The sequence below is a fragment of the Bufo gargarizans genome, chromosome 6 (genome assembly GCF_014858855.1).
Source record: "Bufo gargarizans isolate SCDJY-AF-19 chromosome 6, ASM1485885v1, whole genome shotgun sequence".
Classification (NCBI taxonomy): Eukaryota; Metazoa; Chordata; class Amphibia; order Anura; family Bufonidae; genus Bufo; species Bufo gargarizans.
In genome coordinates this window covers 119,398,569-119,425,547 of record NC_058085.1, presented here as the reverse complement: position 1 = coordinate 119,425,547, position 26,979 = coordinate 119,398,569, and the positions used below count along the sequence as shown (strand labels likewise).

The 26,979-nt window shown below is 48.0% G+C and overlaps 1 protein-coding gene across 2 annotated transcripts in view; it reads left to right on the top strand.

The window, feature by feature from the left end:
* Positions 1–5,439: 5,439 nt before the first annotated feature.
* Positions 5,440–26,979, top strand: part of PGAP3 (post-GPI attachment to proteins phospholipase 3) — a 31,508-nt gene continuing 9,968 nt past the window's right edge. The window contains exons 1-5 of one of the 2 annotated variants that reach the window (XM_044298807.1): positions 5,440–5,662; positions 9,677–9,774; positions 11,288–11,440; positions 11,524–11,586; positions 11,714–11,775. In XM_044298807.1, the coding sequence (XP_044154742.1) occupies positions 5,497–5,662; positions 9,677–9,774; positions 11,288–11,440; positions 11,524–11,586; positions 11,714–11,775 (542 nt within the window). In that variant the 5' untranslated portion in view covers positions 5,440–5,496. The remainder of the gene's footprint in view (positions 5,663–9,676; positions 9,775–11,287; positions 11,441–11,523; positions 11,587–11,713; positions 11,776–26,979) is intronic. The other variant, XM_044298806.1, reaches the window with a different exon arrangement.

Below are 26,979 nucleotides of genomic sequence, written 5' to 3'. Positions count from 1 at the left end.
TATCCCTCTGCCCCTTCTCCAAATCCTTATTATGAAATCTTTCTCATTAGGATAAAACAGAACATCAGCTCCGCCGAGCCCCCGGCCAAAGTGTGGAAGTGGTGTCCGAGATCCCCAAGGGCCAAGCCAAGTAATTGTAAGTTTTCATGTGAAATATGTTTGTTATACACATATAGCCTACACTGTGGAGTCTGTTCTATAAGCACTATTGTTTTGTGGCGGCGGACAGAAAATAATCTGAAAGTGCCCCTCCCGAGACCAGGCTCTGGATCCGCCATTGCCTCACATGCAAGCTGCCACCCTCTTCTCCCGATGATAAAGCCCCTAATTCACCCGACTCCCAAGTGAGATCAGCTACGTCATCATCGAGTACTGTCTGCACGTCACTGATGTCCTCCTCAACGGTCTCTGGGTCAGGAGCCTGACTGCTCGCAACACCAGCTCCCACGCCACTCTCCTCATCACTTCTTGCCTGCCTACTGGAGGAAGCGGTGGATGTCTCCTCTACATCTTGGCTGGCCAGTAGCTGCTGACTGTCCTCTAGTAGCTTGTCCTCGCTGTATAGTGGAGCTGAGCCCACAGCATATAATACTTCTCTGGCTGAGGGAACAGAAAGGGACAGAGGAAGGTTGAGGACAGGTTAGTGTACAGGGCCAGCTCCCGGGCCATGCCAACTAAGATTTGTGTCTGATGAACCCACTGACTCTTGGCTGGGGGTGTCTGATGTCACTTGGGATGAAGTGGAAGATCGAGTCAACCATTCAAGAACCGATAGGTTGCTGGTCAAGACACGACCGCTAGATAACACCTGGAGCTCAGGCCTCTTGCTGCCACTCCTGCTGCCACGCCCCCTTACTCTGCTGCGACCTCTGCCTGCGCCAGAAACACTTAGGCCTCTGCTACTCCCCTGTGCAGGGCCTGGCACTTCTCTGTCTGACAAACTGTTAGATCAAATAAATAAAAAGGAAATTAAAACACGCCCAAAAAGTCTGTAATTTTCTCACTTCACCACACAACGGCTAATAAGCCCTCCCCCCCCCACTAATACAAGCCAAAAAATGCTTTAGAACATATAACTGCACCGCTGAACGGCAAATAGGTCCTTATTTTTGTGCCACTAATACACGCCAAAAAGGGTTGTAATTTTCTCACTTCACCACACAACGGCTAATAAGCCCTTTTTCCCACTAATACAAGCCAAAAAAAAGCTGTAGAACATATAACTGCACCGCACAAGGGCAAATAAGACGTAGAAATATTTTCTTGTAATAAACCCTGTTAATGGCTGTATCAAACAGCACTTGCACCTGAATAACAAGAACGTTTTGCTGGAATTACAGAGCTGTATAATGGCTATTTGGATCCGCAGTCAGTTCAGCAAGGTGTAATAGGATTATTCCTATTACCCAGGCTGTAAACTCCCCTACTGAACCCTGTTCTACATAAATGCTGTGAATGATTCCTCCCTATCCTTTCCCTGAACTTCTATACAGCAAAATAAAAGTTTTAAAGTCTTTTCTACCACTGTCCCTAGCATCTGCTGACATCTCTCTCTGCACTGGAAAATGGCTGAATCCAAGATGGCTGAGGCTATTTATAGGGCTATGACATCACAGGCCTGGCTGGCTGCTGATTGGCTGCATGCATGGCATTGTGGGTAATCCCTTGTTCCCAGAGTTCCTTGCTCCATGTCCTAACATGTGCAGCAGCCATTTTAGGAAAAAATGAGATTCGTTACCACGAAGTGTGAGGAAATTCGGATTTGGTGTGAAACTAATTTTTCCTGAAATTCGGATAGAATTCCACTTCGTCAACTGCGATTTGCTCATCTCTAATGCTATGTAACCCTTACAGTTCTGGAATGTATTGAATAACATTGGCAGCATTATGTCAGTGTTATCCAATACATTCCAGAACTGTAAGGGTTACATAGCATCATAAATCAATATAATGCTATGTGACCCATGGCAGAGCTGGGAGTTCAGGCCGGGAGCTGCGCTGCAAACTCGTCTGCAAGGGGCCTTAGAGAACAGCAAGTTGTGCAGAAAGTACTGAAACATTGAACAGTTGGACATGTCAGGGTTCCAGACTAAAAAAAATATCAAGGAGCCATTGGCTCCTAACCTGAAAAATGTAGTCGCTAAATTTAAATTTGTAGTCGCCAAATTTAAAATACATATAATTACGGTATAATAAAAAAACACACATGTCTTACCTAGGGTTGTCACGATACCAAAATTTTGACTCGATTTCGATACCATAAAAAAGTATTGCGATACTCAATATCACGTGAAAAAAATAAAACACCAAAAAAGTTGCGTGCATTCCAGATTTTATGGAACATCCAGACCTAATTTTTGTCGGGACAAGGTGACAAAAAAATGGCTGGGGCTCCGATCGGAACTGCCACTGCACCACCAATGATAATACTTGGGGGATGGGGGGTTGGGGGCACACTGCACCACCAATGATAATACTTGGGGGGGTTGGGGTCGCACTGCACCACCAATGATTATAATACTTGAGGGGGGGGGGGGGGTTGGGGTCGCACTGCACCACTAATGATTATAATACTTGAGGGGGAGGGGGTTGGGGGCGCACTGCACCACTAATGATTATAATACTTGAGGGGGAGGGGGTTGGGGGCGCACTGCACCACTAATGATTATAATACTTGAGGGGGAGGGGGTTGGGCGCACACTGCACCACCAATGATAATACTTGGGGGGGTTGGGGTCGCACTGCACCACCAATGATTATAATACTTGAGGGGGGGGTTGGGGTCGCACTACACCACTAATGATTATAATACTTGAGGGGGAGGGGGCGCACTGCACCACTAATGATTATAATACTTGAGGGGGAGGGGGGTGGGGGCGCACTGCACCACCAATGATAATACTTGGGGGGGTTGGGGTCGCACTGCACCACCAATGATTATAATACTTGAGGGGGGGGTTGGGGTCGCACTGCACCACTAATGATTATAATACTTGAGGGGGAGGGGGCGCACTGCACCACTAATGATTATAATACTTGAGGGGGAGGGGGTTGGGGGCGCACTGCACCACAAATGATTTTGATTTATAATACTTAGTGTTGGGGGGGCACTGCACCACCAATGAATATCGTTTATGCTTAATACAAACGCAGGCTGCGGGGGCCGGCCATATCCCATACCTGGCACCCAGCTTCTATGACTGCGCGCTGCAATCCAACGCTTTTAACCCCTCAGGTGCCGCACCTGAGGGGTTAATATCGGCGGATCGCAGCGCGCAGTCAGAGGCTGGGTGCCGGGTATGGGATATGTCCGGCATCCACAGCGCAGCCTGCGTTCGTATTAAGTATAAATGATATTCATTGGTGGCGCAGTGCACCCCTTCCCCTCCTCCTCCCTGCTATCAGCCCATTGGTGGCAGCGGTACAGGGGGGAGGGACTGCCTCCTTCTCATCTGTGCTGTGGAGAAGAACATGGCACGCGCTGAGAGATGCGCGTGCCATGTCAGTTTGTGAAAGCGGCAGAGCAGCGGCGGGTCTAGGCGCAAATGGTGACAAGACTACAAAGTCTTGTCGCCATTTAGCAACTCTAGGTCGCATTTGCGACCATTTTGGTCTCCATCTGGAGCCCTGCCATGTGCATTCAAAAGTTTAGAGAATGTCATATTAAAGGGAACCTGTCACCGGGATTTTGTGTATAGAGCTGAGGACATGGGTTGCTAGATAGCCGCTAGCACATCCACAATACCCAGTCCCCATAGCTCTGTGTGCTTTTATTGTGGGAAAAAAACGATTTGATCCATATGCAAATTAACCTGAGATGAGTCCTGTACGTGAAGGAGCCCAGCACCGCCCGCATCCTAAGAATCTCCTCCTTGCTCCCCGACGTCAGAAAGCCAGAGCGCCGTAATCTCGCAATGCACGAGCTAGTGCAAACGCAGTTCCTTCCCCGAGGCTGATGCCAGCACAGGGAAGGAACATTATGACGACACTGCGCATGTGCTAGCTCGCGCATCGCGAGATTACGGCGCTCTGGCTTTCTGACGTAGGAGATCAAGGAGGAGATTTTGAGGATGCGGGCGGTGCTGGGCTCCTTCACGCTGGACTCATCTCACGTACAGGACACATCTCAGGGTAATTTGCATATGGATCAAATAGTTTTTTTTTACACAATAAAAGCACACATAGCTATGGGGACTGGATATTGCGGATGTGCTAGCGCCCATCTAGCAACCCATGTCCTCAGCTCTATACACAAAATCCTGGTGACAGGTTCCCTTTAAGTTCACCTGTAAAGGTTAATCCTGAAATGTCACCCATAAGCCAAATATCCCTAACTTTTTGTGAGTAGTGTATTTGTTGCTGCTAGTATTAATAAAGTTATACGTATTACATGATTGTATTTTTTATTGTCATTATATACATTAGAGATGAGGGAATTTCAGGATATAAAATTTGTGTACGCTTCGTTTACTGGTAATAGGTGAATTGCGTAATGGATTCTGTTACCACGGACCATAACGCAATTCTATGACGGAATGCCTTTAGAGGCATTCCGTTATTCATTCCGTCTTTATAGAAGTCTATGGGCTGCAAAACGGATCCGTCCTATTTCTGTTATGCAGAGGAGGACTCCCTTGCATAACGGATATGGAACGTATCTGTTTTGCAGCCCATAGACTTCTATTATGATGGAATGAATAACGGAATGCCTCTAAAGGCATTCCGTCATAGAATTGCGTTATGGTCCGTGGTAACAGAATCCATAAGGCTACTTTCACACTAGCATTTTTTTGCGGGTCCGTCATGGATCTGCAAAAACGCTTCTGTTACAATAATACAACCGCATGCATCCGTCATGAACGGATGCGGTTCTATTATGTCTTCTATAGCCATGACTGATCCATCCTGAACACCGTAGAAAGTCAATGGGGGACGGATCCGTTTTCTATTGTGCCAGATAAAACGGATCCGTCCCCATAATTTGTGTGTTCGGACGGATCTGTCTTGCTCCGCACCACATCGCGGACAGAAAAACGCTGCTTGTAGCATTTTCTGTCTGCGATGGGGACGCAACCAAATGGAACGGAATGCATTTTGGAGCATTCCGTTTCGTTCAGTTTTGTCCCCATTGACAAAACGGAAGCGTTTTATTCCGCTATTGAGATCCTATGACGCTAAAGTAAAAGTAACCTAACAAAATTCACCTGTAAACGAATTTCATAACCTGAACTTCGCTCATCTCTAATTACTACTATTATATTACTATTGCACATGTAATTGGTGCTGTAAGTATCATATTGCTAATAAGACATATAATTACTATAAATAATAGTAACTAATAATCAGAGCTAGTGTCCATTTAACCCCTTAGTGGAGGCGGCAGGGTTCGGTGTCCCCCGGCACCTTCGCGCTGGTCTCTGTTTCCGGGAGGACAATGTTGACGAGCGAACTCACTAGGAAAGCAGCTCCAGAGGCGGAAGAGCCGGTTTCCCGGTCATGGCCCCGTTGCTTGTATTGCTCCTGGCCGGGGTGGCACTTGCTTCTCGGGGTGACCGGGAGCCTGTGTACCGGGAATGTGTCACAGCCTGCGAGCAGAGGAACTGCACCGGGGCCGGACTGCAGGATTTCCGGGCTGAGCAGCCCCTGTACATGAGGATGACTGGTGAGAGGCGCACGAGTGACATCTCCAGGTGGGGACGGGGCGGCGGCCAGCCACAGTCTCATACCACAGTCAGTGCCCCACAGAATAGTGCCACAGTCAGTGCCCCACAGAATAGTGCCACAGTCAGTGCCCCACAGAATAGTGCCACAGTCAGTGCCCCACAGAATAGTGCCACAGTCAGTGCCCCACAGAATAGTGCCACAGTCAGTGCCCCATATAACAGGTATAGTGCCAGCCACAGTTAGTGCCCCATGTAATAGAAGGATAGTGTCAGCCACAGTCAGAAACCTGTATAAAAGTGTAGGGTATAGTGCCAGCCACATTGTCCCATGCCATAATCAGTGCCCCATAGTATAGTGCCAGCCACATCCTGTGCCCCATATAACATTGAGGTATAGCGCCAGCCACATCCTGTGCCCCATATAACATTGCGGTATAGTGCCAGCCACATCCTGTGCCCCATATAACATTGCGGTATAGTGCCAGCCACATCCTGTGCCCCATATAACATTGAGGTATAGTGCCAGCCACATCCTGTGCCCCATATAACATTGAGGTATAGTGCCAGCCACATCCTGTGCCCCATATAACATTGAGGTATAGTGCCAGCCACATCCTGTGCCCCATATAACATTGAGGTATAGTGCCAGCCACATCCTGTGCCCCATATAACATTGAGGTATAGTGCCAGCCACATCCTGTGCCCCATATAACATTGAGGTATAGTGCCAGCCACATCCTGTGCCCCATATAACATTGAGGTATAGTGCCAGCCACATCCTGTGCCCCATATAACATTGAGGTATAGTGCCAGCCACATCCTGTGCCCCATATAACATTGAGGTATAGTGCCAGCCACATCCTGTGCCCCATATAACATTGAGGTATAGTGCCAGCCACATCCTGTGCCCCATATAACATTGAGGTATAGTGCCAGCCACAGTCATTACAGCAGTGGGAAGGGAAAGTGCCAGTTGCACCATATAAAGATGAGCGCTGTGTGCCAGCAACAGTCACTGACCTATATAACATAGGTAAAGTACCATGAACAGTACTCCACTGTAACACTGAAGGGGTGACGTGCCAGCCGCAGAGCACCATTGGGCAGAGAGATCGGAGCCCTGCCACAGTGCCCCATACCAGAGCGGTGCCCTGTGGAAGTGACATCTTCATGAAGCAGGTAATGAACGCCCTGCAGGGGCAGCAGCTTCATCAGTCAAGAAAGGGCTGCAGTGATTGTGTGCTCTTTTGGGGGAGGGGGGAGCCAATGTTCACTTTACACACCCTAACAGCAGGATCTGTCAGTACTATCTGTGGAGGGCACTGTTATGGAGGGGATCTGTGGAGGGCACTGTTATGGAGGGGATCTGTGGAGGGCACTGTTATGGAGGGGATCTGTGGAGGGCACTGTTATGGAGGGGATCTGTGGAGGGCACTGTTATGGAGGGGATCTGTGGAGGGCACTGTTATGGAGGGGATCTGTGGAGGGCACTGTTATGGAGGGGATCTGTGGAGGGCACTGTTATGGAGGGGATCTGTGGAGGGCACTGTTATGGAGGGGCTCTGTGGAGGGCACTGTTATGGAGGGGCTCTGTGGAGGGCACTGTTATGGAGGGGCTCTGTGGAGGGCACTGTTATGGAGGGGCTCTGTGGAGGGCACTGTTATGGAGGGGCTCTGTGGAGGGCACTGTTATGGAGGGGCTCTGTGGAGGGCACTGTTATGGAGGGGCTCTGTGGAGGGCACTGTTATGGAGGGGGTCTGTGGAGGGCACGGCTATGGAGGGGGTCTGTGGAGGGCACGGCTATGGAGGGGCTCTGTGGAGGGCACGGCTATGGAGGGGGTCTGTGGAGGGCACGGCTATGGAGGGGGTCTGTGGAGGGCACGGCTATGGAGGGGGTCTGTGGAGGGCACGGCTATGGAGGGGGTCTGTGGAGGGCACGGCTATGGAGGGGGTCTGTGGAGGGCACGGCTATGGAGGGGGTCTGTGGAGGGGGTCTGTGGAGGGCACGGCTATGGAGGGGGTCTGTGGAGGGCACGGCTATGGAGGGGGTCTGTGGAGGGCTAGGCTATGGAGGGGGTCTGTGGAGGGCTAGGCTATGGAGGGGGTCTGTGGAGGGCTAGGCTATGGAGGGGGTCTGTGGAGGGCTAGGCTATGGAGGGGGTCTGTGGAGGGCTAGGCTATGGAGGGGGTCTGTGGAGGGCTAGGCTATGGAGGGGGTCTGTGGAGGGCTAGGCTATGGAGGGGGTCTGTGGAGGGCTAGGCTATGGAGGGGGTCTGTGGAGGGCTAGGCTATGGAGGGGGTCTGTGGAGGGCTAGGCTATGGAGGGGGTCTGTGGAGGGCTAGGCTATGGAGGGGGTCTGTGGAGGGCTAGGCTATGGAGGGGGTCTGTGGAGGGCTAGGCTATGGAGGGGGTCTGTGGAGGGCTAGGCTATGGAGGGGGTCTGTGGAGGGCTAGGCTATGGAGGGGGTCTGTGGAGGGCTAGGCTATGGAGGGGGTCTGTGGAGGGCACGGCTATGGAGGGGGTCTGTGGAGGGCACGGCTATGGAGGGGGTCTGTGGAGGGCACGGCTATGGAGGGGGTCTGTGGAGGGCACGGCTATGGAGGGGGTCTGTGGAGGGCACGGCTATGGAGGGGATCTGTGGAGGGCACGGCTATGGAGGGGATCTGTGGAGGGCACGGCTATGGAGGGGATCTGTGGAGGGCACGGCTATGGAGGGGATCTGTGGAGGGCACGGCTATGGAGGGGATCTGTGGAGGGCACGGCTATGGAGGGGATCTGTGGAGGGCACGGCTATGGAGGGGATCTGTGGAGGGCACGGCTATGGAGGGGATCTGTGGAGGGCACGGCTATGGAGGGGATCTGTGGAGGGCACGGCTATGGAGGGGATCTGTGGATGGCCCATAACAGTGTCCCTGCAGTGTGAATGACCCCAATACAGGGGGTGGAGGCTGGCATCTGGATTAGGAATGACGGCGGGGACCGGTGCAGTCCCTGTATTCTATTGCACCGGCACCGCTCACTGTTGTATAATCTTATCTAACCTGTAGGCATTGTTAAAATATAATAATCATGTGTAATCCAGCTGTATTACTTACAACAAGTTCCGTAGCAGGGAGGAGGCAGGGCGGGCGGCGCGTCGCTCACTACGTCACGCGCCTGCACCGCCTGCTCTATTTATAAGTGGGTGGCGCAGGTGCATAGACGTAGTGAGTGACGCCCCTCCCGCCCTGCCTCCTCCCTGCTACGGAACTTGTTGTAAGTAATACAGCTGGATTACACATGATTATTATATTTTAACAATGCCTACAGGTTAGATAAGATTATAGAACAGTGAGCGGTGCCGGTGCAATAGAATACAGGGACTGCACCGGTCCCCACTGTCATTCCTAATTCAGATACTGGCCCGCAGCCCCTCCTCCCTCTGATACACCCGCCAACCGTACTGTTCGGCGGCCGTGTATCATTGTAGGTAATTGCAGCATTTTTAGGTTGGCCAAATCGCCATATCGCAATTGTCGATTATTGCAATACGATTGCTTTGGCGATATATCGTGCAGGCCTACTTCACACTAATGCCTGACATCTGCATTTGAAAATACAGACATCTGATCAGTGGGATTTTAGTCAACCTTCTATTTCCTAAAGGTATCTTGTAGTCTGAGACATGCCTTCTGTCTTACCATTGGTTCAGTCTGTAGGGGTTGCAGCCTGAACCAATAATGAGATGGGGGGGTGTCTCAGACTGCTCAGACACTGAAGTCACAGATGGAGCTGGAGTCAAAAAGCAGTCTGAGGAAAGTCATTAGCAGGTAATCATTTTAGGCTTTAAAAATAACATTAGTTAATATTATTTTTAGTTGTGGGAAGGAAGGGTTAATCTGGAGTCTCTGTATCTGGACTCCTTTTTAAGTTGGAGTCCTTGTTGTGAGATGGAAAGCTCCTGTAAAGTTCCGTTTTTCCAAATTGTGGTTTCATGCGGATTCAGTTCTCCATTTTCCTTTGTCTACAGGATGGGTTTGCCTGGATGACTGCAGGTATCAGTGTATGTGGGACACTGTGTCCCTGTATATCAGAGAAGGATATGCTGTGCCCCAATTTCATGGCAAGGTAAGTTCTGGGACAAGACCGCAATAGGATTTGTAGGCGGCACAATATGCTGAAAGCAGTGACCAGGAATTAAAGGGGTTTTCTAATCTCAAGATTTGTGAGATAGTGTGACATAGGTGCAGGGACCACTTCTGGGGAACGGGGCCCCCGAAGTAAAGGGAGAGCAGCTGCACAAGCCCGGCCACCCTCCTTTCACCACTGTGGGAGTTAAAAAAAAAAAAAATAGCCGAGAGCTGTATTGTTTTGCATCTTTCCAGCAGCCCCCTAGTGGTGAATGGAGAGGTGCCCGCGCTTGTCCAGCTGCTTTGGGACTTCTGAAGGCAGCAGAGCTCAGCTATTTTCGGGAGTCCCATAACATTGAATAGAGAGGATGCTGCGCATGTGCAGGGGCCCTGTTCTGGAGATAGGAGCAGGTCCCAGAGGTGGGACTCACAGCAATGTCATCTTAGTGATATGTCTCAGATGTTGAGATGGAAAACCCCCTTTAATTTTAAATCAACCTTTTTATCCCACTCCACCATAAACATGCACGCTTGGCTTGGGAGAAGACTAGGCTCCTGCTGGCAGCCGCTTGTGGGTAATCCAGCATGACTGATCTCTCTTTCCCACTAGATCTGGTGTCGTGGAAAAGTCTGAAGGCCATTTATTTCAGCTCTTATTATCTTATGTTTATGGTCAGCCGTAGTCTGGCTGGAAACATTGCTGAGATAAGTCGACCTTTGTTTCTGTCTGTAGGAACCAAGGATCGGGCACGTCGAAATCAAAATGCTCAGTCTTTCTTTCCCACAACATCTGCCTTCAGGGTAATCTGTACTCCTCTCCCCCATACACACTAGATAGTTGGCTGATCCAACTTGGTGAGTTTAGCTAAGTTTCCCTCAAAGGGCTATTCCAGAATCCGAGTTCCACTGTCCCACTTACATCATCTTTGTGGTGGACGCACAGTACTGATTCAAGCCTCGTTCTGAGCTCTCCGCAGCAGTCACTTGGCCCCACCAGCACTGTTTTGATCATTCAACGCTGAAGCCACGTCTACAGATCACATGGTCCTCAGCCCTGACGATTGAACACGCTGTGGACAGGGTGATGCGGGGAATGCTGAAGCACAGACCCAGCACACAATACCTGGATCTACATATATCGGCATCTAAAAACAGCACCTGCCCTGAACAAGGAAGTGAAGGGTGATACCTGGCCCAGAGCACTCCAGTGCATGCTGGGATATGTAGTTTCAGTATGATGCTGAAGCCACTTACTTGCCCCCACAGCATCGGGATGTCAACAAACAGCATGGGGTATGGAGGCGGAAAGAGCATGTAGTACAATAATGAGTAAGGACATACTCCTTGTACGGTAGAAACACCGTTGCTGTGTCTTTTTATTAAAAAATTTTTCTTAAAATCGGAGAACTCCTGTAATGTGGATTGCAATTCTCAGTTAATAGGTAGAAATAAAGTGGTTTCAGACCATTAAATACAAATGTTTTTTTTTTTTGTTTTTTTTTCATTTGCAGTGGCCGTTCTCCCGATTCCTGTTTTTCCAGGAGCCAGCATCTGCCCTGGCCTCCTTCCTTAATGGCATTGCAAATCTTGTGATGCTGAGGCGTTACCGATCCTCGGTTCCCGCCACGTGCCCAATGTACCAAACATGCCTCAATTTTGCTATGGTAGGTACCAGATGTGGCACCACTGCTAAAAGCCCTTAGATCTGAAGTGATGGATTTAATGTAAACTTGATATGTTTACTCAGGTCTCCATAAATGCCTGGTTCTGGTCCACCATTTTCCACACCAGAGACACTGCGATTACTGAGGTAAACAGTGGAAGGAAATGGGATTTGCGCCGTAAAGAAATGATTGCTTGCACAGATCTGCTCATGCATGCATACAGTGTCCATCTGTCAGTGTAGCCTCTGCCACATTCACTGTCTGTCCCCACAGAAAATGGACTACTTCTGTGCCTCGGCAGTCATTCTGCACTCCATCTACCTTTGCTGTATGAGGTGAGTCTAGGAAGTGCAGAAAAAATGAAAAAATTCTGCCTTCTATACAGTATTTCTTCTCCAATGCGTGCTGCTTTGCCCTTATATTGCCTCACTTAGGGTTCTTTCAGACGTGCGTGTCCTGTGCGGAAATCACACTCCGTGTATGAGCATGATTCCCTGTTATGGACACTGCTCGTTTCTCAAAAAACGCCTGGCATTATACTGATTTATAATACTGTGTGTCTCTGCCTGACCTGTGTCTACTGAATTATACTGAGCAGCTTATGTCAGCATAAGGGCGTATTTACACAACCGTAGTCTTTTGCAAAACACGGATACTGACCGTGTGCGTTCTGCATTTTCCGGCACTATGATAGAAATGCCTATTCTTGTCCGCGATTGCGGACAAGAATACGACATGCTCTATCTTTTTTACGGGGCCACAGATCGAAACCACGGATGCAGACAGCCCACTGTGTGCTGTACGCATCTTTTGCGCCGCTGTTTAAATGAATGGGTCCACACCCTTTCCGTCTGAATGAGCCCTAATTCTGTAGAAATAAGATCGCGCAGAGACGCACAGCATTATAAATCCGTATAATGCCATGTGTTTTTGAAAAACGAGCAGTGTCCATAACAGGGAATCGTGCTCACACATGGAGTGTGATTTCGGCACAGGACATGCTCGTTTGAAACTAGCCTTAGGCCTCTTTTAGACGGACGATGGGAAACTCCAGGACTATGAACACGTGTGGAAACGGACCACACATGGAATGGTGCCTCTGTGCCATCTGTTTTTCTTGCCGAGCCATTCACTTGAGTGAATGAGTCCTGTGGCAAAATCAGAGCAAGATGGTGCATACAGCGATCTTCTGGGCACAGACGGATGGTCTGTATGGAAAACCGCTCATGTGCAGATATCCATCAAATTGAATGGGTCAGTGTTCAGTCCAGGTGCTGTCTGTTCTAAAGTCAGACAGCATGCGGATGGAAATATCATCCCGCTGAAAGAGACCTCGAGTGCTTCTTCCTACCTGCTCCCCCTTTCTCATATTGTTTTTATTGGGTTTTGTGTGTGCTGTCTTGGTCTGTGCCATTACACTGTACAATCACTATGTAGCTTGTCTGCTGCCTCCCTCTGCTACACACCTGGTGTACACTCTTACTCTCTCGTTTGTTACCTTCCTTATTACCTTCCTTATTTTGGTCAGTGATTTCCATCAGTGATTGTGAGCCAAAACCAGGAGTGGAGCCTCCACAGACATAAGGTACAGTTGAAACTCAAAAAAATTTGAATATCGTGCAAAAGTCCATTTATTTCAGTAATGCAACTTAAAATTAGAATATTGTGAAAAGGTTCCATATTCTATGCTCAAAGTGTCACACTCTAGTCAGCTAATTAATCCATACCCCCTGAGCAAAGGGGACCTGAGATTGTGACTCTGGGGCGTCATAAGCTGTAAGCCATAATCATCCAAATTATAGCAAAGGCTTGGAATATCTCGCTTTGCATGTAATGAGTCTATCTCATATGTTAGTTTTACTTTTTTCTTTTTAACTTTATGTTTATTGAATATTTTTCATTATCCAAGTATCAGAATATGAAGCAAAATTTTTCACAGACAACATGTCTTTGGTAATGTATCTATTAGAGAAAATGAATAGAATCGATCTATAGTCTGTGTAGATAGGGGTAAAAACTAAAAGAAAGGGGGGAAACCAAAGAAGGAAAGGAGGGGGGGGAGAAAGGATACAGGTAGCTAGGAGTTCTCTCCTTCGTTATAAGCGGAGCTCTTCGTGATGGAGATACAAACAGGACCTTGTCCACAGTCCCCCGCGACAAAGCTGTACAATATTCTAAAGCGCGAATATCCTTGATACGGGAGTAATAATCTACCTTAGTCAGGGGGGGTTTTACAAAAGAGGGCTATCAAACCCTTTGCTGCAGTGAGAAGATGCAGGAGCAGCCTGGAGGTGCGACCACTCATATCTCTAGGTGAGACATTCAACAGGTATGAAAGAGGATCCAACCTCACTGAACGCCCCAAAACGTCCTGCAGTACAGAAGCTACCATCCTCCAAAAGGGTACTACATTAGGGATATTCCTATTTAAGGCGTGCAACACCTCCGGGGTGTGGTACCAGTGCATCAGTAATTTTATTTGAGTTTCTTTATAAGTTATGCAAGATGAACTAGTAAAAGCTCTGGACCTCACCACCTGCCTGAGGTTTATCGGAATTTCCCTATCTAGCCATTTCTCCCATTTTAGCATAAGTGCTTTCCCCTCAGTAAGTAAGTCTGGGTGATAAGCAGATCATATAGATCTGAGATGAGACCTCTAACTGATGGGCCTCGGACACATAATTTCTCAAAAGAGGTAAGGAGGGACATTTTTCCAGAGGCGGTGAATGAATGGCAGAAATTTGCTATTTGGTTGTAGTGATAGTTGGAGAAGGAGGGTAGGTTATATTTAGTTTCTAAATCTGTAAAGGACAGAAGGCGGTTTGTTAGGGGATTATGTAAATCATGGAGACGGAAGAGTCCACTCCTGATCCATGGGTTAGCCAATTGATTTGCTGCTATTACCTAAATGCGGAGTAAACAAAAAAAATGGTGTAAGAGAGGAGTATAATGTAGAGAGGCCAAATTTAATCCTACAGGTCAGCCATAGATTTCTGGTGAATGTCATTGGGCCTAGCAGTCTCTGGGGTGTAATATCCGCTGGACGGCCCCAGATCATAGCTCCCATATGAATTAGGGCTAACCAAAGCCTCTCTATTTCTGTCCATTTATTGAAGGAATTTAAAGGGAACCTGTCACCGGGATTTTGTGTATAGAGCTGAGGACATGGGTTGCTAGATGGCCGCTAGCACATCCGCAATACCCAGTCCCCATAGCTCTGTGTGCTTTTATTGTGTCAAAAAACCGATTTGATACATGTGCAAATTAACCTGAGATGAGTCCTCTATGTAAGGTGAGTCAGGGACAGGACTCCTCTCAGGTTAATTTGCATATGTATCAAATCGGTTTTTTGACACAATAAAAGCACACAGACCTATGGGGACTGGGTATTGCGGATGTGCTAGCGGCCATCTAGCAACCCATGTCCTCAGCTCTATACACAAAATCCCGGTGACAGGTTCCCTTTAAGGTAGTCCAGGAGGCTAGGTGTCTGAGATGTGTGGCCTGATAGTATAGGGCTATATCAGGTAGGAACAGGCCGCCCTGAGATTTCTTCAGGGTCAGGACATATTTAGGGATACGGTGTCGCTTGTTATGCCTTACAAATGTAAGGAAGGCAGATTGGATTTGGCGCAATGTCCCCGCCGGTACTCTAACTGGGAGCGTTTCAAATTAGTAAAGCAATTTGGGTAAGGCCGAATGCACACGGCCGTTGTTCTCGGCCGTGAGCGGTCCGTGGAGACGCGGCCTGGATTCCTGCTGAGAGCAGGAGTGCACGGCGTCATGGGTTGCTATGACGCCGTGCGCTCCCTGCCGCCGCCACAGTACAGTAATACACTGGTAAGATCTATACCAGTGTATTACTGTACTGCGGTGACAGCAGAGAGCGCACGGCGTGAACAACGGCCGTGTGCATTCGGCTTAAGATCGGCATCTTAATTGCTGCTATGCGACCCAGTAAGGATATATATATATATAGGGGTCTCCACTTATTGAGGAGCGTATTTATACTAGCTATGGCCGGCGGGAAGTTTGCTCCATACAAAGCAGGATAGGTAGGGGTGATATTGACTCCTAAGTATTTAAGAGAGTGGATTTTCCAGGAGTATTTAAACAAGTGTTGTAAGAGAGTTTGTGGGGGTATATTTAAGGGTAATGCTTCAGTTTTGGTATTATTTATTTTATAGCCTGTGTAAGGGATCGTCTCTTTTCAGGGGGTCACACTCACAGATATCTTCGCAGACACGATTATAATGTCTAAACTCTTGCTTTATTTCAGACACTTTAGCAAAGCACAGGTTAAGAAGTCGCAGCTTCAACTTATCACGTGTGACATCCACACAAAATGACAAACCCTTGCCCGGCTAGGCTCTAACTAAACACATAAGTGTATCCCTGACTAACCTAGAGAGCCCTGTTTACACGTGGAACACAAATGTGGATTTCCTCAGCCATTCAGTCCAGCAACCTCCAGGCTGTGACACTTCAATACCTTTTAGGGGATTGTGGCCCAGTAGTCCTCCCAACTCTGGCGTTGTGATCCTTGTTAAACAGGCGTCACCGCGTCACCCAAAGTTCAGGCTATCGCCTAGCCTCGTGGTCCCTCAGCCCACCCGGCTGAGACCACTCACACAGAGCCTCACCAGGACTCTGCTTCACCAAACACTCCAGAGTGAGACACACCCAAGATCCAGTAGCAGGATTAAATAGGATCCCTGGACTTGAGCATGCCTCAAGTCCCGGACAGGAACCTGAGGAAACAACACCTCAATGTTCACATTGCCACACTTGATAGCCTACTATATGTACCTATGGTGGCGTGCAAATTCGGAAGCGAGATAATTGGGTTTGTTGACGTTAAAAGGACATTGTCTGCAAAAAGTGAGATGGTGAAGGACTGGTCCCTTATTTATTTTTTTTTAAACTCGTTTTATTGGAGTATAAAGGTGCAATAGTAACGTACATGACATTTTTGACATGTCAATAAATGAAAATACAAAGTCAACATGCAAGTTGACATAAGACAAACAAAAGAAACAAACATTCCGTGGTACATTAATCCGAAAATAGTTTCCACTGGACGCAGCAGGGTTACTGGCAGTCACCGTTACAAATCCTAAAACAGTTTCACACTAGACATTTCAGGAACATCATCACAGATGGCTATTGATTACATTTAAAAAAAAATCTACATTTCCCATCAAAACCTACATAGATAAATAGATATGAGAACTCATCGAGAATTTAGCGTACTAGCGGTCGCATACCACTCCCCCCACACTTTCTCAAATTTCTGAGGGCACCCCCTGTAAATGTAAACTACTTTTTCTAGAGGAATAATCTGATTCACTACCTGTTTCCAGTGGTTAACATTAGTCACCCTATCAGCCATCCACCTAAGGGCTATCGCCTTCCTAGCCAGAAATAAAGTTTCCTTCAGGAATATCCTGTGGTGATGAGACCACTGCTCCTCGTCTATAATTCCCAGCAGGCACATCTTAGGACAAAGGGGAACAGTACCTGGCACCAAATCTGACAATAAGGATGTTACATCCCTCAAAAAACTCTGTATAATTCTACACTCCCACATCATATGCCAGAAATTGGCATTGGCCTGATGACATCTTAAGCAGTTGTCGTTCTCCATCCTACCCATTCTAAACAACCTGCTAGGAGTAAGATAGCTCCTATGAAGTATATGTAGCTGTATCATCTTATTGTTGACCGAGGGGGAAACTCTTGTAGGAGCTGGTAATGCATTGGCCCATTCTGTCTCAGAAAGGGATGGAATGCAATTCCTCCACTTGTCTTCTACGGTCAGAGGGGACGTGATCATCTTCGTGGTTATGAGGTGTGTATAGATAGCTGATATGAGCCCTCTAGGACCTTGTGTGGACAGTACTCCAATCAATGGATAGTTGGAGATCTTTCTAGAGCCTCTACCAAACTGCGCAGATAGGGCATGTCTAATCTGTAGATACCTGAAGAACATGTGTCTCGGGATACCAGATTTATCCTGGATTTGAGAAAAGGATCTCAAGGATCCTCTCTCATATAGGTCTGCCAGGGTCAGTATCCCATGATCCTTCCACATCGCAGCACCGTCATGGCTACTCAAATGCGGAAACATAGGGTTTCCCCAAAGGGGTATTACGTCCGGCAGGTCAGAGTAAGCTTTTTGTTTAGCTGCCTCCCAAACCTGATGGGCCAGCTTATGTAGCAGGAGGGCTCTACCGTGGAACAGACTAATATCTTCCAGTACTGGCCATAGGGAATGTATCTGAAGGAAGTCCTGTAAATCGAACTCCACATTGGGGAGGGGCTGCGAGGAGACCCAGGAGGTTAGATAACGTAGTTGACCCGCTAGGAAGTACAGGAACAGGTCTGGTAGTGACGCCCCCCCCCCCCTGCAACTTGGGCCTCTGCAGAGTACGAAGCGCTAACTTCCTTCTAGCCGTACCCCAGATGAAGGCGGGCATCATAGAGTGGAGGCGATCAAAGAACCTTCTCGGGATGGTCGTACTAGCATGTTCCAATACATATAGAGCTTTGGGAAGAAGGACCATCTTTATGAGGTTCAGACGCCCCATCAGAGAAATAGGAAGAGATTGCCACGCTGCAAATTTCTTCGTGAAAATCGAAGTTAAAGGCTCTATATTCAAAGTATATGCTGAGGGGGGATCTCTAGTTATTATGATACCCAGGTATTTAAACCGATCTACAACTGGTAGATTGCAATATGTCGTAGGCCAGCCCTCAGGCCTAAGAGGCATCAGAGCCGACTTGGACCAATTAATATGCAATCCAGAGAAACGGCCAAAAGTTTCAATTAACTCAATTGCCCTAGGTAGCGACTGCTCCGCCCTATCCATAACAAGGATCAAGTCGTCAGCGTATAGCCAGACTCTGTCCTCTCTGTCTCCTAAGGAGATTCCACTGTAGACCCCATCCTGCCTCAGTCTAAGTGCTAAATGCTCTATTGCGACTGCAAATAGGAGGGGTGACAGGGGGCACCCTTGCCTTGTTCCTCTACCCAGTTCAAAATGACCTGAGTGTGAACCGTTCACCAGTATATTCGCTTTAGGCTGCTTATATAACATTTGTACCCACTGGGCAAATCCTGGACCAAAACCAAAACATTTCAGTGCTTCCAGTAGATACGGCCATTCCACCGAGTCAAAGGCTTTGGCCGTGTCTAAAGAAGCTAGGACCCATGGCCTATCTAAGGCTCTTCCGATTTGCGTGATAACTTGTGCCCTCCTGATGTTATTGGATGTGGACCTCCCCGGTATGAATCCGGATTGATCCTGGTGTACAATAGAAGCGACTACCCTATTCAATCTATTGGCAATCATTTTCGTAAGAACCTTATAATCCAGGTTTAACAAGGATATGGGTCTGTACGAACCACATTCTAAGGGGTCTTTATCTGGTTTCAAGATGATCACTATGGTGGCGTCATAAAATGAGTCTGGCAGTTTCCGTTGAGTCTTAGCCGCCTGCAGCATGCTCCTCATTCTAGGGGCCAAAATGGCACCATATCTGTTGTACACCTCAATCGGGATGCCATCAGGGCCGGGTGCCTTTCCAGTTGTCAGTCCTCGCATGGCATCTTGTATTTCTTCTAGTGTAAAATCCCTCTCAAGCATTTCTCTATCCTCAGCACACAATTGAGGATGTCACCTCCTGTAAGTATGTTGCAAGCTCCTGGGGCGAGTAATGTGACACTGAACTATATAATTCTTGATAGAATTCTTGGAATCTAGCAAGAATGTCCGGCGACTTTTCTTTTATCTCTCCGTCCGATCCTCATACGCAGGACTGGAGGGGCTGAGGAATTATTCCGGGCAATATGGGCAGGAGCTTACCTGCCTGACCTCCCTGCTCAAAAGACTGCTGTTTAGGAAAGAAAAGTTTGCGGTCGCACTTTTCTTGTAGGTGTTGCATGTATTGTCTCCCCTTAAGAAGCCAGTCTAACCTATTAACCTCAGAGGGATTTGCAATAAAAGCATTCTCGGCTACCTTGCAAGTCTCCTGAAGCTATACTTCCCTACGGTGGGACTCTCTTTTAATATATGCTATGGACGATTTAATGCAACCCCGTAAGTAAGCTTTTAACGTTTCCCAGATTAGTAGCTTGTCTGTTGTGTCACCCTGCACCTCAAAGAACATATGGAGTTGATCCGGAATCCGATCATTAGACCCCATTAGGGTGAGCCAGAAGGGATGTATATGCATTTTGTTCCCTCTCTCCCGACCATCCAACAGTAAGAACCTTGCTAACAGCGGAGCGTGGTCAGATGGCCCCTGCGGGCAGTACTCAATACTCTCCAGTTCAGTAAGGGTTAGCAGTAAGGGTTAGTGCGTTACCCATAATGTAATCTATCCTGGACAAGGCACCTCTAGAGGGGATGAAGCAAGAGTACTGCATCGTTAGGGGATGTCTCTCCCGCCATAAGTCAAGCCATCCCATTTCAGTGGCCACTTTCAGGAGTGCTGAAGTTGAGCTAGTAGTCACCTCCTCTCTTGCCAGGCCCCGAAAACGGTCTAACTCAGAGTTCATTAGCATATTAAAGTCCCCCATACATATCAATCTGACATTCAGATACTGCACCACGATTCTCACTACAGCCTGATGTGCTGGCCGGCGGAGGATTATACACATTAATAATGACGTATGGAGTAAAATTGACATATGCATACACAAATATGTGCCGTCTGTCTGGATCCGCTACAAGCCTCTGCATTTCCCATCTCGGGCTGCTGTGTATTAAAACCGCTACCCCTCTTGAGTACGAGTTCCCATATGCATTGGCGCTCCACTGATCCCACGGCTTCTTTATTCTGTTGCCCATCTCTAATGTTAAGTGGGTCTCTTGCAAACCCAGGATATGTGGAGCAAGCCGACGCACATGCAAAAACACCGCTAACCTCTTCCTAGGTCCTCCCAAACCCCTCACATTCCATGACATAACTGTTGGTCCCGCATGCTATCCTAAATCCCATGAATTGCATAAGTAATGTGTCTTTAAATAGATTCTAGGATCCCCTATCTCTGCCACCCACCCCATACAGCTGTGTCATACTTTTCCAGGGAATGTTAAAGTACCACCAGAACAAACATGCAAAAATAAAAAAACAACTTTAATGTCAAGAACATCAGATATAGAGCAGGTGCTAGGCCCGCAACATTCGTGACCATATATACGGGGACCTGCACGGTGTACATAGATGTTAACCCAGTGCAGGTATTCGCTGGGTGAGACCCGTGGCCATGTAAAACTAAACAGCCAAATATCAACTAATACGAGTGCAGGAATTAAAACATTACAGATAACTTAACACTCCGCATATCCCTAATTGGGAGCCATGATGCTCATAAGATACCAAGGGAATGTTCCTGTGAGCGGAGTCCAGCCTTAAACAGATTAACATCCTACACAGGTTTGGAATAGGGAAGTGTAGTATAGACCCCAAAGCTCCTCAGATCAATGTCTCGGTCTGCTGGCTACCCATTCATCGGCTTCCCTTGGGTCCGTGAAAAATAAGGATTTCCCGCCATCTACAACCCGGAGCCGTGCTGGATACGACATGGAATATTGGACATTCAGCTCACGTAGCTTCCTCTTGACAGCCACAAAGGTGAATCTCTTTTTCTGCAACTCTGCCGAGAAATCAGGGAATAACGAAATCCTGGAGTTATTATAAGATAAGTTCTGCACGGATCTTGCCAAGTTGAGCAGCAGATCCCTGTCCTTCCAGCTCAAGAGTCTGGCTAGCAGGGGTCTGGAGAGAGCCCCCGGCTGGGGAGGTCTTGCTGGGACTCTGTGAGCCCTCTCCACGGCGTATGTCGCTGAGAACGCTGCACCAGGGAATGTTGTCTTGAACCAATTTTCTATGAAAGACGCCGGATCAATTCCTTCAGCCCCCTCCGGAAGGCCTAAGATTCGGATGTTATTGCGTCTGGATCTGTTCTCCAAATCGTCACATTTTTGCTGCCACAACTGGACTTTCTGCTCCAGATCCGACAGTTTAACCTGCATTGGTCGGGTGATATCTTCCAGCTCTGACACCCTGTGCTCAGTCTGTCTCGCTCTTTCCCTCAGCACATCTACCTTCACCTCCTCAATTTTGCTTGTGAGGGAGGTCTGGCACATGGAGATCGCAGTCATCAGCTGCTCATGGGCTTCTTTAGGTGAGAGCTCGGCTTCTTCATCACTTTGAGGATCCTGCTGCAAGGTCGGGTTGCCGCGAGTCACATTTGCGCTCTGATTAGAGGGAGACGCGGCGCCATGTTTGTTCTCGGCTCTAGCAAATTCTCTGAGCCGTTCCGCCGCCTGCGCCTTGCTTGGGCTCATTTTGCTTCTCCTGGTGGTCCCCCTCCGTTTCTGCACTTGCCACTCTATGTTTGCGGCTGTTTAGAGATCAGGATGGAGGAGGATTTCGTTTGGGTCTCGGAGCGGCGCTCAGAAGCGTGCGCTCATACCAGAAGTTGGTCACGCCCCCCTGGTCCTTTATTTTAATGCCCGTCATGTCTAGGTTTGTCCGGATCCGAGAGGCCAGGGGCTCAATACTCAGTATATAAACAAGCGGGGACAAGGGACAGCCCTGTCGGGTCCCATTTATAATGGGGAACACCGAGGAGCAGGCATGGGGCAGATTGATATGTGCCATAGGTGCCGAGTAAAGGCCTCTACGTGCTTGCAGAAATGGGCCAGTGAACCCAAATCTCTGCAGTGTGTGAAACAGAAAAGGCCAGCTAAGGCGGTCGAAGGCCTTTTCTGCGTCAAGGCTGAGGAGAAGGGCCTCTGTTGACTCCTTATTAACCGCATCGATCAAGTCTACCACCCGACGTGTATTGTCTCCTGCCTGGCGGAACCGGACAAATCCCACCTGATCTTTGTGAATCAGTTGGGGGAGCCAGTAGCTTAATCGATTTGCAAGTAGTTTGCTAAACTAACTGATCTTAAGATATTTACCAAACTAATTGGGCAATAGCTGGCACAGTCTGAGGGATCTTTTCCTGGTTTAGGTATAACTGTAATAGAAGAGTGGAGCATAGTTTGCGGAATAGGTTCCCCTGCTAAAAAGGAGTTGAATAGGGTGACCATCTGTGGAAGTAAAATCTCAATATATGTTTTATAATATTGATATGTAAGACCATCAGGTCCTGGTGCTTTGCTTCCCGGCGTATCTTCCTCCTCCAGTTCCTCCGATGAGATCTGCTGGTTCAGCTCTGCTAAGGCCTCTGGAGGGAGGGTGGGCAAAGTACAGTCAGACAAATATTCATCCAACATCTGGTCCCTGACATCAGGATCCCTAGGGAGTTTTGAGGGGAGGGGATACAACTTAGTATAATATCATTGATCAAAGTATTAAGGTGCCCGACACATCCTTTATACCCAGGGGGGTAGTAGTAGCTTCTCGGTCCCGCAATTGTTTTGTCAATAACGAGTGGGGTTTATTGCCGAATTCGAGGAAATGCTGTTTAGAATATCTTCTCTGTTTTATTGAGTGCAATTATTTTGAGTTGGTTTCTGAGATCTAGAATCTTCCTTAGTAAGGATTTCGATGGTCTAGTGGCTAGTTCTTGTTCTGCCTGATGCAGATCTGCTAGGTACTTTCTATAGTGGCTAGCTCTGTCTTTTTTGATCTTAGAAGCTGTTGAGATGCAGCAGCCCCGAAAGACTGCCTTATGGGCTTCCCACAGTGTTCCAAGTGAGCAGACTGAAGGTATATTAATCTGCAAGTAATTGATTAAGTGAGTTTTCAGTTCCTCCCTTGAAGTTACATTGGACAATAGAGTTTCGTTTAAATGCCAATGGGTGCGTTTCGGGGACGGAGCCACACACTCCAAATCTAAGCTCAAAGGGGCATGGTCAGACCAAGTAATGGGACCTAATGTCGCTGAAGTCAACGTTCGGAGGGTCAGTATATTCCCAAAGAAAAAATCAATTTTCGTATGTGTTTGGTGGGGATGGGAGAAAAAAAAATGAATATTGTCGTGCAGTGGGGTTATCAATTCTCCATAAATCATATAGGGCAGTGGTGGCGAACCTATGGCACGGGTGCCAGAGGCGGCATTCGGAGCCCTCTCTGTGGGCACCCACACCCTGGAAAAAGTCTGTGTGTACCAATATGTCTTAGACATTTCCTGTCATTCATCAGCGCAGGACGCACCATGAACAGCACAGGCAGCGCACTGAATGTAGGCAGGCTATTCTAGCTACTACATGATAAAGTACATGAAAGATATACTATATTGCACTGTAGGATTCAGGTTAATTTGCCGCGTTGGCACTTTGCGATAAATAAGGGAGTTTTGGGGTTGCGGTTTGGGCACTCGGTCTCTAAAAGGTTCGCCATCACTGATATAGGGAATGGGCATCGATGAGTTTACGGAATTACCTAGTTAAACGGTAGGAAACTTGAGAAGGAGGAGAGGAATGTATCGCCAATCTGTCGGCTATATCCAAGAAGTGTACGTTAAAGCACCTCCAATTATTAAGGCCGTATTATGGTATGGCCTCAAGGCCGATAAGACAGAGGTAAGGAAGGATATCTGTCCTGAATTAGGCTAATATACATTACTTAAAGTCACCTTCCTGCCATATAAGGTACCATGGAGGATAACTTAACGACCCTGTGCATCAACCTCTGTCCTCTCAACCTGTAAAAGGCACGTCTTAGCTATTATTATGGCAATTCCTGCAGTTTTAATTGGAGCATTGGCCATATAGGATGTGGGGAACCAGTGCTTTGCGAACGCCAGTGACCCTGTTCCTGATAAATGCGTTTCCTGAAGAAAAATTATCTCCGCCCTAGACCTACGCATCTCTTGAAGAGCGAGTTTCCGCTTGGAGGGCGAGTTCAGCCCCTTAACATTTAAAGATAAAAACCTAACCATTTTGGAAGATAAAAACCCTGGGCTGCAAATTAAGGAGTGGTATATAATGTCTACCACATCTTCTGGGTCCCATCGGGTCTACCTCCAGGCTGCTCAGCATCACCACAGCTAGTCCCCTCAGGATTGAAGGGTATCTCTGAAGAACGAAGGAGAGATCAAAGCAGAAAACAGGATAAATTATGAGAAGGGAAAACAAAAAATAAAGACATCAACAACATGACCACTGTTAGGTAATACTATCAAATAGAAATTCTGAAAGATATCGGATTTAAAGGGGTTGTCCAGGTTCAGAGCTGAACCTGGACATACCTCCATTTTCACCCAGGCAGCCCCCCTGACATGAGCATCGGAGCAGTTCATGCTCCGATGCTCTCCTTTGCCCTGCGCTAAATTGCACAGGGCAAAGGCATTTTTCTGAGTTCCGGTGACGTACCGGGGCTCTCTATGGGGCTGACAGTAAAACGGCTAGGGCAGAGCTAAAGCCCGCCCCTCAGAGCCGGTGACGTAACCGAACACACCGCTGGGCGGAAGTTACCGCCCGGCAGTGTGTTATTGAAAACACAAGAGCCTGTGCCCTGCGCGATCTAGCGCAGGGCACGGGAGTGCATCGGAGCATTAGATGCTCCGATGCTAGGCTCAGGGGGGCTGCCGGGGTGAAAATAAGGGTATGTCCGGGTTCAGCTCTGAACCCGGACAACCCCTTTAAGTAGTATAATATGCAGTTTCTTTTGGAGTCTCAAGTTGAGGCCCTGGAATAATAATAGGCCAAATATAACTAAGGCTCTCATCGGGAACATGACGGTAGCCATAGAAGGAACTGTCAAGCACTAATAAAGGAATCTATGAATTACAGCCTAGCCTAGCAAGGCTCCACAACATTAAAGTGTAATGTAAACCCTCATCAGTATGGGAATAGAGTGGGGCTAGCGAAGTAGCTATAGGGAAGAGAAAATACTGATACTCAATCAACAATCTAACGATGGAGGTGAAGCATCCGGTATAACCATTCCTGCTGTAGTCATCAATGAGGTACTGTCGATGGTTTCATACGCCGCTTGCGTGAGATGACTGCAGACCAGGTCGGCGGGAGTGGAGGAAGGTCCGCCGGGGTCTCCCAGTCGGGTAAAGACGGAGGGTGGACGCATAGATGCGTGCAGAATTCGTGCAGGTCTTCTGGTGAACGGAGGACTGCTGTAGTTCTGTTTTTTTCCTAGCTGTAAGTCTGAAAGGAAAGCCCCATCGATATGAAATGGTATTTTAGCGAAGCACCTCAAGCAGTGGCTTTAATGCTTTGATCTTCTGAAGCGTTATCCATGATGGGTCTTGAAACACGGACACTGGTGAACCTCTGAAGTCCAATCTGCGAATTGAGCGGGCTTTAGACATTATATCTTCTTTCAGTGTATAGTCATTAACGTAGCATATTATGTCTCGCGGGAGTCCTCCCAAAGATTTAGGGCAGAGGACCCTATGTGCCCGGTCCATCTTGATGGGGTGGGTTAATGGGCGGTATAGTGTTGAAGATATGTTGCAGTATTGCAGGGACATCTTCGTTTTCTTTGGATTCAGGAACCCCTCTCACCCTTTTATATTATGACGTCTACCCCTGTTATCTAGGTCCTCGACATGTCACTGTAGGTCCCGTAGGAGGAGAGACTGTGAGGAAGTGCGGTCTTGAACATGGCAGATCACTGACCAAGCAGTATTGTGGTCTTCTTCCAGCTGATTGAGGCGGAGACCGACATTCTAACGTCTTTTCGGATAGCCTGCACTTCGGGTTTAAAGGCGTCTTTAACTTCTGATATAAGGGCTTTAAAGTCCTGTTTTGTCGGAAGCTGTTGTATATGGGACCACCAATCAGGAGGGGGTGATCTGGAAGTATTTGGATCTGCAGAGCTTGAGGATGAGGCTGATCGGTGCCTAGAAAGGGGATCTAGACCGCAAGATCCGTGGAATGTCTGAGACATCTGCTGGCAAAAGCCTAGGCATCTCCTCAGGTGTCTGGTCTGTGATCACTCTAGACCTAGAATCCCTCTGAGGTAGCGGGTCGAGCTGCTGGTGAGAGAGTTCAGAACTGTCAGCAGTATGAGGTAATGAAACCCCGGAGAGGGGGGTCAGCGCGTGCATCCCTGTTTGAGAGGCTATGTGCTTGTTAATGTAGAGTCTAGTGTCTGCGGCACTGCAGCCTCCGGCCGGGCAAGCACATGTGGGTTAAGTAGCTGACCCTGCTTATTTCCTCGGGTAGAAGGTGAAGGCGTTTGTGGCGTCAGCTCGCTGAACCTGCACTCCTCCTCCATCTTCTCCGGCCCCTAGAGTTCCCCACGTCTCCTCACCTCCACTTCCAGTGAGAGGAAGTTTTCTCGTGAATGGCATTGGGGGACACAGCACCATGGGTATATGCCAAGCTGCCACTAGAAGGCTGACACTAGAAAGAAAAGTTGGCTCCACCCATCTGGGCTATACCCACTGCACATGCTGGAGATAACCACCAGTTTTTTTCTAGTGTCATAGGAGGCAGACATGACCTGCTCTCTTTTTTTTCTTTGCTGGTCCTGCTGCTTTTTTTTTTTTTTCTTTTCTTTTTCTTCCACAGGTTCAGCAGGCTGGGGCTCCATAGTGGACTTTCACCATA